The sequence below is a fragment of the Pelophylax lessonae genome (assembly GCF_965119305.1).
Source record: "Pelophylax lessonae genome assembly, chromosome: 13".
NCBI lineage: Eukaryota > Metazoa > Chordata > Amphibia > Anura > Ranidae > Pelophylax > Pelophylax lessonae.
In genome coordinates this window covers 141,047,570-141,060,422 of record NC_138780.1, presented here as the reverse complement: position 1 = coordinate 141,060,422, position 12,853 = coordinate 141,047,570, and the positions used below count along the sequence as shown (strand labels likewise).

General features: G+C 42.8%; 1 protein-coding gene across 1 annotated transcript in view; it reads left to right on the top strand.

Moving 5' to 3' along the window:
- TMEM260 (transmembrane protein 260) overlaps nt 1-12,853 on the top strand; it is a 126,918-nt gene that overhangs the window by 105,449 nt on the left and 8,616 nt on the right. Inside the window, exons 12-16 of the mRNA XM_082275619.1 lie at nt 286-457; nt 6,891-7,039; nt 9,720-9,896; nt 12,307-12,360; nt 12,522-12,612. Coding sequence (XP_082131745.1) covers nt 286-457; nt 6,891-7,039; nt 9,720-9,896; nt 12,307-12,360; nt 12,522-12,612 — 643 coding nt within the window. The remainder of the gene's footprint in view (nt 1-285; nt 458-6,890; nt 7,040-9,719; nt 9,897-12,306; nt 12,361-12,521; nt 12,613-12,853) is intronic.

Below are 12,853 nucleotides of genomic sequence, written 5' to 3'. Positions count from 1 at the left end.
AAACAGCGGGAGCGAGCCTCCGGCGGCGCGCAAGCGCCGCCCAGAAGGGGAGGAGTCCAGTCACGTTAATACTACGTGACTGGACGGGAACGAGCCACTCTGCCGCAGTACTATTACCGTGAGCGGTAGTAGAGTGGTTAAATTCTGCCCTTGTATGACTGTCCTTAGTATGACTATTTTAATAAGTATGAAAGTGACTAACAATGCTGACAGGGTCACTTTAAAATGTAAAAGAACAAACTACGCACATTCATAACATTATTTCTCATATCTGTTCTTTTTTAGCATTTGTGACCAAAGCAGCAATTACGTGGTAGACACGTTCGGAAGGAACATTTTGTCCTCCTTCCCATTAAACTCCATCATTTTGCTGAGAGGTGATTTGCCAGGAAACTCATTGCGTTATCTTCATTACTGTGAAGGACTTCGTCCTGACCTATCCTTAGTGGATCAAGAGGTGAGAGGAGATAATTGTCCGTCACAGCCCTTGCACTGAAATTCTAAAGGTCTCTTTTTTGTTTTTTCAAAGTGCACTTCTTTTCTCTTGAATCAATGCTGTCTTAGCTTTTCATGGAAGAGACTCTTCTAAGAACCTGTGCAAGAGTCAGATCACATTAAACAAGTCATGTCTTAAGGGTTGTCAAAAAATCCTTGTGTGACTGCTCCTAAATAATCATTGTGCCACCTCTGCTTTTACCAGACTGGAAGACAGGAAGTGTTCATTGTGTTCTAGAGAATGGGCTAATGTGGGAATAGACTGGCTGCTGCATCAATTGCTGCATACCTATACAAATTTAGAAGTTGTTCTAATAAAATAGCTTTCATTAGTATTTATGGGTAATTGGGTATAAAGCTTCTAGAGCTTTATTGTAGCATTGGTGAGAGGATGGGCAGTATTTTACCATTTCATTTTAATTTTACAGCTACTTATGGTATCAACTAAAGCTGTGAATTCTCACTTTTAGGCCTTATCCACACAGCTGCTTTTAGGATCGTCTGCCATTTTCATTTTTGCAGCTTACAAACACCCCTCCATGTTATGCTATGGCCTCATGCATGCACAGGCTTTTAGGAGCTGTAAGTGGCATAGGAGTTTTTAAGCTGTAAAAAAACCCAGTGCCAGCGCGTTCTGGAGCAGCAGCGTTAAGCTGTAAAAACGTCTGACTCTGCTAAAGGCTGCTTAACGCCGCATACAGCGTTAGGCCACGTCAGACGTTTTTAAGCTGTAGTAGTTGGATTTGAGGTTGGAAGAGGGCAGAGAAAGGCTGCTAAACGCTAACGCTGCTAAACGTGGCAAAAACATGCATTAACGTCAATACTAAACACTTCTAAACACGCGTTTTTTACAACTGCTTTTTCCTGGCGTCAGAACTGGCTTAGCAGCTCGTTTTTTCAAACCCACTGTGTGATGAGGCTTTAAAGCCCAGTTTCAGGCTCCTTATGCACTCTCTCTCATATATATATATATATATATATATATATATATATATATATATATATATAAATATATATAATCTGTAACACCCTCACTGTAGCTAGAATAGGTAAATTTAATTTGACTCCCCTCTAGGCAGAGTAGCATGGGGGGTCAGTGCTTCAAAGGCTGTGGCTCTGTTACCTCCCCCTGTTTTCTGGAACTTTCTGGATTTCTCCAGAGTCTAGTGGGTGGAGGAGCAGAGGTTGCAGCCCAAATATTTATGGAGTTTCCAACAGTCCCTGGGGAGGCAAGGCCCAGAAGGTTGGAAAATAACCCACAAATACTCAGGAGCCTTGCAGACTGGGAGGAGAGATTGAGGTCCAGTCGTCTGGAGGAGATCCCTGTGTTGGGGGCTCTGCCCTTGGGGCAGAAGAAAGGCAGAGAGAGAAAGTGGGAAGCTTCAAGCATTCATTCAGCCCAGTCTCAGCTAGGCTTAGCAGCAGACATCAGTAAAAAACAGTATCAGCCTGTGCAGCAGAGAGGCCAGTGCAACAGTTTTCTTGATTCTAGGAGCTACTTAAAGTGAGTACATACCAGCCAACACACCCAAAGCTACAGAGAGGTCAGTGAAGTGCAATATCCAACATATCTGGGACCAGGGAGTTAGATTTAGTGCAAGTGCAATACAGCCAGGAGCACCCCAATATCTTTAGTTTTGGTCAAGAGCAGGCAGGTGCCATGCAATACAGCCATGTGCTGCATGTGCAACTTTAACTTTTGGAACTTTTATTCATTATGCCAAATGCACCACCACTCCCACTGGTTTGCAACTCAGTATAGAGTCCGTTCATAGCAACCAGAGACTTTAAGAGGTCCTCAACTGTTTGTTTGAAGTTTGAAGTTATTCAGTTCTGGTCATCTCATCTATCCCTAATCCCTATCCAAGTTCAACGTTCTGCAATAAACCTTAAAAACCAAGTCCCCTGGGCTGGTTATTGGGCAATTGGAAAGAGTGTGGAAAGTCCCTTTTGCCTGGCTGTGGAAGCTGTGTGGGGGAAAAAGGCCAAAAATTCAGTGGCCCTTTCAGGGTAATGTGTGTGTATATATACAGTATCTCACAAAAGTGAGTACACCCCTCATTTTGTAAATATTTTATTTTATCTGTTCATGACAACACTGAAGAAATGACACTTTGCTACTATGTAAAGTAGTGAGCATACAGCTTGTATAACAGTATAAGTTTGCTGTCCCCTCAAAATAACTAAGCACACAGCCATTAATGTCTAAACCGCTGGCAACAAAAGTGAGTACACCCCTAGGTGAAAATGTTCAAATTGTGCCCAAAGTGTCAATATTTTGTGTGGCCACCATTATTTTCCAGCACTGCCTTAACCCTCATGGGCATGGAGTTCATCAGAGCTTCACAGGTTGCCTCTGGAGTCCTCTTCCACTCCTCCATGACAACATCATGGAGCTGGTGGATGTTAGAGACCTTGCGCTCCTCCACCTTCCGTTTGAGCATGCCTTACAGATGCTCAATAGGGTTTAGGCCTGGAGACATTCTTGCCAGTCCATCACCTTTACCCTCAGCTTTTTTAGCAAGGCAGTGGTCATCTTGGAGGTGTGTTTGGGGTCGTTATCATTTTGGAATACTGCCCTGCGGCCCAGTTCCCGGAGAGAGGGGATCATGCTCTGCCTCAGTATGTCACAGTACATGTTGGCATTCATGGTTCCCTCAATGAACTGTAGTTCCCTAGTGCCGACAGCACTCATGCAGTCCCAGACCATGACACTCCCACCACCATGCTTGACTGTAGGCAAGACACACTTGTACTTCTCACCTGGTTGCCGTCACAAACGCTTGACACCATCTGAACCAAATAAGTTTATCTTTGTCTCATCAGACCACAGGACATGGTTCCAGTAATCCATATCCTTAGTCTGCTTGCCTTCAGCAAACTGTGTGCAGGCTTTCTTGTGTATCATCTTTAGAAGAGGCTTTTCTTTTTGGGAAGACAGCCATGCAGACCAATTTGATGCAGTGTGCGGCGTATGGTCTGAGCACTGACAGGCTGAACCCCCACCCCTTCAACCACTGCAGCAATGTTGGCAGCACTCATACGTCTATTTCCCAAAGACAACCTCTGGATATGATGCTGAGCATGTGCACTCAACTTCTTTGGTCAACCATGGCGTGGTCTGTTCTGAGTGGAACCTGTCCTGTTAAACAACTGTATGGTCTTGGCCACCGTGCTGCAGCTCAGTTTCAGGGTCTTGGCACTCTTCGTTTAGCCTAGGCCATCTTTATGTAGGGCAACAATTCTTTTTTTCAGATCCTCAGAGAGCTCTTTGCCATGAGGTGCCATGTTGATCTTCCAGTGACCAGTATGAGAGAATGAAAGCGATAACACCAAATTTAACACACCTGCTCATCATTGACACCTGAAACCTTGTAACACTAACAAGTCACATGACACCGGGGAGGGAAAATTGGGCCCAATTTTGACTTTTTCACTTATGGGTGTACTTACTTTTGTTGCCAGCGGTTTGGACATTAATGGCCGTGTGTTGAGTTATTTTGAGGGGACAGCAAATGTACACTGTTATACAAGCTGTACACTCACTACTCTACATTGTAACAAAGTGTAATTTCTTCAGTGTTGTCACATGAAAAGATATAATAAAATATTTACAAAAATGTGAGTGGTGTACTCACTTTTGTGAGAAACTGTAGGTGTAGATATATATGATATACACACTGCTCAAAAAAATTAAAGGGACACTTTTTAATCAGAGTATAGCATCAAGTCAATGAAACTCTTGGGATATTGATCTGGTCAGGTAAGTAGGGGGTTGTTAATCAGTTTCAGCTGCTTTGGTGTTAATGAAATTAACAACCGGTGCACTAGATGGGCAACAATGAGACAACCTCCAAAACAGGAATAGTTTTTGCAGGTGGAGGCCACTGACATTTTTTTTCCCTACTCATCTTTCTGACTGTTTTTCACTAGTTTTGCATTTGGCTAGGGTCAGTGTCACTACTGGTAGCATGAGGCGAAACCTGGACCCTATAGAGGTTGCACAGGCAGTCCAATAGAATTCAACAGCACATCAATATGTGCCATTGTCAGAAGGTTTGCTGTGTCTCCCAGCACAGTCTGAGAAGAATAAAGGAGAATCCAGGAGACAGGCAGTCACTCTAGGAGAGCTGGACAGGGCCATAGAAGGTCCCTTACCCATCAGCAGGACCAGTCATTGCTCCTTGCTTGTGCAAGGAGGAACAGGATGTGCACTGCCAGAGCCCTACAAAATGGCCTCCAGCAGGCAACTGGTGTGAATGTCCCTGACCAAACAATCAGAAACAGACTTCATGAGGGTGGCCTGAGGGCCTGATGTCCTCTAGTGGGCCCTGTGCTCACTGCCCAGCACAATAGAGCTCGATTGGCATTTTCCATTGAACACCAGAATTAATAGGTCTGCCACTGGCGCCCTGTACTTTTCACAGATGAGAGCAGGTTCACCCTGAGCACATGTGACAGACGTGAAAGGGTCTGGAGAAGCCGTGGAGAAAGTTATGCTGCCTGTAACATCGTTCAGCATGACTGGTTTGATAGTGGATCAATGATGGTCTTGGGAGACATATCCATGGAGGAATGCACAGACCTCTACAGGCTAGACAATGGCATCCTGGCTGCCATTAGGTCTCGGGATGAAATCCTTGGACCCATTGTTAGTCCCTTTGCTGATACAGTGGGTCCTGGGTTCCTCCAGTGCACGACAATGCCTGGCCTCATGTGGTGAGAGTATGCAGCCAGTTCCTGGAGGATGAAGGAATTGATACCATTGAAAGTTCTCATTAGGAGCATGCCCTGGCATTGTCAGGCATGCATAAAAGCATGTAGGGACCATACAAACTACTGAGTACCATTTTGAGTTACTGCAATGAAATTTCAGCAAAATGGACTAACCTGCTGCATAATTTTTTTCACTTTGATTTTCAGGTAATTTTCAATTCAGCCCTCTGTAGGTTGATAATTATAATTTCCATCAAACGATGTGGCATCTATTCATTCCTAACACATTACCCAGTCCATATCAGTATAGATATCCAGCATATGTTTCCCCCATTTAGATCTGATGTGTTTTCAAAGTGTTCCTTTAATTTTTTTGAGCTGTGTATACACAGTGGGGAGAACAAGTATTTGATACACTGCCGATTTTGCAGGTTTTCCTACTTTCAAAGCATGTAGAGGTCTGTAATTTTTATCATAGGTACTCTTCAACTGTGAGACATGGAATCTAAAACAAAAATCCAGAAAATCACATTGTATGATTTTTAAGTTATTAATTTGCATTTTATTGCATGACATAAGTATTTGATACATCAGAAAAGCAGAACTTAATATTTGGTACAGAAACCTTTGTTTGCAATTATGGAGATCATATGTTACCTTTAGTTCTTTATCAGCTTTGCATACACTGCAGCTGGGATTTTGGCTCACTCCTCCATACAGAGCTTCTCCAGATCCTTCAGGTTTCGAGGCTGATGCTGGGCAATACAGACTTTCAGCTCCCTCCAAAGATTTTCTATTGGGTTCAGGTCTGGAGACTGGCTAGGTCACCGCAGGACCTTGAGATGCTTTTTACGGAGCCACTCCTTAGTTGCCCTGGCTGTTTGTTCAGGGTCGTTGTCATGCTGGAATACCCAGCCACGGCCCATCTTCAATGCTCTTACTGAGGGAAGGAGGTTGTTGGCTAGGATCTCACGATACTTATGGTATCATATGGTTGCAAGAATAGGGCTGCCAACACACTGCCCGTCCACCTCAGACCCGGATGGGGATACATCCTAGGAGCCAACGCAAGTCCACTGGGGCTACCATGTGTAAGACAGTGCAGCCACCTGCTCCCATCTTGATGTCAGCCATCAGTCTTTCCTAAACTGATGACTCAGATGATGGCCCAAAAGTGTCTGAGCAGCAAAGTACAAAATACTCAATATATTCCTCCTGCATGATGGCTTTAAGAGAAGGTGGGCATGTTTTGGAGATGGTGCGTTAAACAAGGGTGCTGTCTGTGCTTTCTTGGGTTACACAAAAGGATACCCTGCTGCTGGATAATATCAATAAATGAGCCATTTCATTTTTATTACAATATGTACTGGCCATTTACATCAAGAAATATAATCCTAATGTGGAACTAAGTCCTCCTATCCTTAACAGCCAAGTAAGCTGCCATATTAGCCCATGTTTGATCTGCAGTTACCATGGTGCTGTACATGTGATCAGTTATGACATCAGCCATTTGTTGGCTTAAGAGCACAAGCACTTGTGACATTTATCATTTACAGCATGCCTTGAATGTAACTGTTCTTGGAAACTATTAATTCAATGCATTTAGTTCCACTTTGAGAAAAGCTACGTTTTACTGTTTTTATGTCAGGAATGCTGATTTTTTCATTGCTTCATTATAGATGATGACCTATGAATGGTATGTACCAAAGACTGCAAAACACTTACCAAATGTTCATTTTCCTGGCAATCGATGGAACCCAGCAGAATCAAAGCTTCCAGATGGAACAGTGACTTTCAGCCTCCTCCGTTTTCTCAAAGTAAATGAACAGTAAGCATTTCTGCGTACTAAGCTTGTGGTTCCGTGGTCAATATGTGGTAATACAATCGGGGCTTTTTTCTTAGAGAATAGGTGCAGTTACTCCCCCCCATTTGAGTCACTCCTTGTCTCAGCCCTTACTCATCCCCGATAACTGTCCCTTGGCACCACCCCTACCCACCTCCCAGTACCACCCATTTTAGAGAATATAGCACCAAGTATCATTTTGTGGTGCTAAGTAATTCGTACGGAATGTGTTAATAACAAGAAAAGCCGTAAAATAGATTTCCTGAAGCCAGCAACGATAGACCCCCCAGCAGCAATATATTCACCCCAGCAACAACAGACCCCCCTTCCCTGTAGTAACTTAAGATCCCCCATCAGCCAGCAACATTAGACTCCCCCTTCAACAAGTAGATCACTCCCAGGTAAAATTGACCCTTTGCAACAATAGATCCCTCACCAGCAACAATAGACATATCCAGCAACAATAGACCCCTCACAACAATAGATCCCCCACCAGCTACAATAGATCCCCCAGCAGCCAGCAACAGCACACCCTAGCACCCTTTGCCATTATATACATAAATTAAGTGCTTGAGGGCCAGAACTATGTTCCCTTGCGTTCCCACTGAAAAAAATCCCTAAAACCATAATCTATTATTAGAGCCAGTTCACACCACATGCAGTCCAGTGCATTTTGTTTCTACATCAGAAAGGCATAGATAGTATGTTATATGGTTTCCAATGGCATAGTTCACAAGAGTGCGGTCAGTTCCAGAAAAAAAAGTAGAACATGCTGCATTTTCCTGCACTGAACTGTACTGAAACATGGTAAAACGCATCAAAAGCGCACCGGAACGCACATGTCCCCATTGAAGGGGAAGAAAAAAAGGGGAAAAATGCACTGGTAGGCATCAAAAACGCACCGGAAACACATAAAAAAATGCGTATGCGGATATGCATCTGGACTGCATTTCTATGGTGTGAAAGAAAATCCTATACATCTATTAGCTAGAGTATGTTATGGTGAATTTGTGTTACTACTTTGTTTTTCTTCTCTTTCCCAATTTTCAATTGCAAGAAAGAGTAAGGACTGGCTTGAGAGGGATCTAGTTTAAGCAGTTGTTCAGCTTAAACCTGTATTGCATTGTATACAAACTAAAAATCCCTGAATTTTAAGCAAATGTTTGCTATAAAAATGTAAGATTTTAACATGTGATTACGCCTCTTCTGTTGTACACATGGATATTATAAATTACGGGCACAGAAGATGATCAAAGTGCTTCCTATGGCATCACATTGCTTTAATTCCCATAATGTTGTGCAGACACCAGATTGGCTCTGGCAGCAAAGTGTCCTAACTTGCGGCGGCACTTCATGCACAAAGTTGGATAGAGCTGACAATGTATATGGAATAGAAAATATATGGCCACCTTATTGTCACACCTATATAAACTTGTTGGATATCCAATTCCAAAACCATGGGAATTAAGGAAAGTTGTCTCTCCCTTTCTGGATAGAATAGCAATTGGAGTTGATTTACTAAAACTGGACAATGCAAAATGTGGTGCAGCCATGCATCGTAGCCAATCAGCTTCTAACTTCAGCTTGTTCAATTAAGCTTTGAAAAAAAAAAAAAACCTGGAAGCTGATTGGTTTCTATGCAGAGCTGCACTCTCACGTTTTAGTAAATAAACCCCATACTGTATGTGATTTTCCAAAAGATTGTACAGTGTATGTAAGAATTTATGCCCATTCAACCAAAATGAATTGCCAAGTTCTGTGATGGGGACCCTTAAAGCGGTAGTATCCCGCTTTTTTTTTACTTTTACCTACAGGTAAGCCTATAATAAGGCTTACCTGTAGGTACAATTAATATCTCCTAAACCGGCACGGTTTAGGAGATATTTGCAGTGCATGCAGCCGCTCACGAGAGCGGCACATGCGCTCTGAAGGTCTGGCGGACCTTCAGCTTCCCTTGCCGGGAGCTTGCCGGAAAATCACTCCCGCGCGCATGCGCGGGAGTGACGTCATCGCGGCTCCGGCCAATCACAGCGCCGGAGTCGCCGAACCCGGAAGAGACAGCGAGGGATCATGGCAGCGCCCGCAGCGATGTCCGGGGGTCCGTGTCGGGGCTTCGTTCTAAGGTAAGTAATACATAATGAGCTAGTATGCGATGCATACTAGCTCATTATGCCTTTGTCTTGCAGGTTTTTTTTTTTTTTTTTTTTGTGTTTTTGGGTTTACAACCGCTTTAAAAAAGGCCGCAGGTGGTGCATAGTTAGTTGTAATGTTGCCATTACATTCAGGCCCAAAACCAACCAAAATATTTTAGTGTGTTTTGAACAGAGACTGAAAGGATTAGAACCTCTGTTAAGTTTTTATTGCTGTCTTTGTCCCTTTTGGGTGATTCTCCTCACTTTCTAAGTGCATTATTGCTTTCTGTGCCTTTCTGTTACCCCAGACAACTGCAGCCCCCTCCATTTCTTGTACAGGTGTCACAGGGCCAGGGAGTAGGAGAAAAGCTTCCAAATGGGGTCACAGACAGAAATACTGTGAAACTATTCAATGCCTTATCCAAAATAACTTTATGAAAAGTTCTGTATAATACGTGAGCTGGTTGCACTGGGAACTATTCTGTTTTGGATTTCATTTTTTGTCCTAATATGTTTCACTTATCTGCCTGCAGCAGGGAAATATTTGTATGTATTGGACTGAATGAAGGCGATCCAACATGGAGGAAAAGCTACTCGTTGTGGCCATGGGGATCCTGTGAAAAGTTTGTCCCAATAAATACACCTTTGGATGCAGAGGAATGGATCACACTCACCACCAACCTGTATAACTGGACAGAGGAGTATGGAAAGTATGTGTGATGGTTTGGAATACAGCTTGGTGTTTTGTGGTCACTGGATGTACTATCATGGTATTCTTACACATTTGTTTTTCTTTGTTACATTAGGAAGACAGGGAAGCCACCGGCATTGGATCACACTCAAACAATATAGCAGAACTTTACCCATAACTACTTGATAAAAATAATGTTCTTTAACAAGGAACATACATTCCACATTAATAATTATGCCACCAAAATTAGAGTGTGCTGTAAATTGCCTCCAGGATTGTTCCTGTTTCTTCTTGTTGAGGCTTCCATTTTGTTGAAGCCAAGAGCCTCTGAGCAGAAGTAAATCATGAAGCGTAATTAAACCCATCGATTTAACGGTTTCAAAAGCCATTGCTAACTGTCACATTTGCTTGTGTCCTCAATCAAACTTTCAAACCATCAAATGGCTGGTGTCACCACTGATCACATGGCAAGCACCATGGCAGTTGCAGATCAAACAGAAGCAGCTTTCTTGGCTGTAAAGGATAGGAGGGTTTGTCATTATTATAATGAGGGTTTAATTCCTCTTTAAGGCTGTCAGCAGATCAGCCTCTACAAATTTGTCAGTGCCTAAAAATAGAGAGCAACTGACCATGTGCAGAGCAGGGTTAGACAGTATTACTGGATTTTAACTACATGCCCACTGGGCACTTTTACTCCCTTGAATGGCAATGCGCGGTAATGCAACTCTGTACCCAAACAACATTTTTATCATTTTTTTGAGACAGATAGAGCTTTCTTTTGGTGGTATTTATTCACCACTGGGTTTTTATTTTTTGCTAAAAAAAAAAAAAAAAGAAAAAATACCAAAAATGTTGAAAAGTTTTTCTTAGTTTGTTATAAAATTTTGTAAATAAGTAATTTTTCACCTTCACTGATGTGCACTGATGAGGCTGCACTGATTGACACTAATAGGCTGCACTGATTGGCACTAATGGGCAGCACTGATAGGTTACACTGTGATGGGCATGGATGAGACAACACTGATGAGGTGGCACTGATGAGGAAGCACTAATATGCAGCACTGATGGGCACTGATAGGCAACACTTATGGGCACTAATAGGCAGCACTGATGGGCAGCACTAATGGGTACTGATTGGTGGCACTGATAGGTGGCAATGATGGGCAGCACTGATGAGCAGGCACTGATTGGCATTGAACAGCAGCAATGACTGGCATCGCAGCTGAGCATTGGTTGGCATAATTTCTGGGCACTGACTGACATCACTGCTAGGCACTGATTGGCATCACTGCTGGGCACTGTTGGGGTTGCACTGATAATCAGTGCCCTGATTATCTGTACAGTTCTCCCTTGTGAGGAAATGCGGCTGATTGGCTCTCCTCTCCTCACTCTGTCAGTGTGAGGAAAGGCATGCCGATAACCAGCATTTCCTTGTTTACATGTGATTAGCTTTGATTGGACAAAGCTGATCACATGGGTAAAGAGCCTCATCATTGACTCTTTACTGAGATCTCCCAGGGACAGAGTGCACCACCAATCGCCACGCTGCGTGTGCCACCGCAGGCGTGCAAGTGTGAGAGTAGGACAACATTATATGACGTCCCAGAATGAGAGAGACATGCCCACCCGTGATTGGACAATACGGCGGGCCGGAGGTGGTTAAACAGTATAGACACTTATTTTTAATGTTTTTACATAGCTATACCTGCAAAAGGGGCTAGCCTGAAGTGATCTAGTAGTACTTCATTTTCTGACTAAAGTTTCACTTTAACTATTTATAAGGGCCAGTGTCTAACTGTGAAAGCCAAACTTTAGGCAAACAGATAAATGCACAAATCAAATACATTTAAGCTAGCTGTTTTACTCCAATGGATTTGTATTTCTGACCATTCAGTACTGAGATTTACAAAGCTCTGTCACACCACAGAGCCCTGAACAGCAGGGCAGGAGACCTACCTTTTTTCTGCTGCAGTTTAGTAACACTTCTAGGGCTTGTTCTAGGTCAAGGAGAGGCAGCAACCCCAGTGAGCTCATCTCTCTGCCACTCTGCTCTGTCCTTCTATTAGCATCCTCCTTTCACTGTAGCAGATCTGATTGGCTATTTGTGCTGCCCCCTCCCTCATTTCTGAGCTCTGCTGTATATATGTTGAAGGAAAAAAAAATCTTCCATTCCAGAGTATTTCTTTAATTTGGTGAAATGTGGCAGAGTTTGATCTACCACCAGATTTTAACTGCTGTGCTCTAACGTATAGGAGTGACGTCTTTGAACATGTAAAAAGCTGGTTGGTCTTTTTTTTTTTTTGCACATTCTGTAGGTTTAAATTTAAAACAATCTATGGCCTCAATATAGGAAGCCTGTCAGATGAGCTGCTTTAAAGGTTAATAGACTGATGTTACATTTTATACATAACCTATTTCTTTCCTTTAAGGTTTGAACAGTCATCCTGGGAAGCAGTGGCCAATGGAGAAATGTGGGAAGCAAGGTACTGTATAGTTTTTTGAATGCAGTGTAATTGGGAAGTCTGATAATTTTTGCAGCAAGGTGTGCAAATGTTTAACGAGCAGCAATTGTCATCCTTTTTTTGTACATTGGAGGCTGTATAGGAATCTGTGATTTTACCTTTGACTTTTGTCTTCTTTCCAGAGTTAAAACTGCCTTCTTTATCTTTGATCTGGCTGAGTCTGCTCACTTATCTGCAGCAGTCAAGAATCAACTCTACTTCTATTCTTACAAGGTAACTTTCATTCATCATAGAATTTAGCCTAGCACACAGAATCAGAAAATCAGACGAAAAATACAGCTTTGAAGCGATCGTATGATGATCTGATCAGTAGTACACCGCTTTCGAGAGTCGATCACAATAGTTTGTCCAAAAATATGTGAAGGGACAAACCTGAAAATTGTTCTCGTACAATACCAGATCGTACAATTTTAATTTAATCAGTACAGTTTTTGTTCCAAAAAATTAGAAGAAC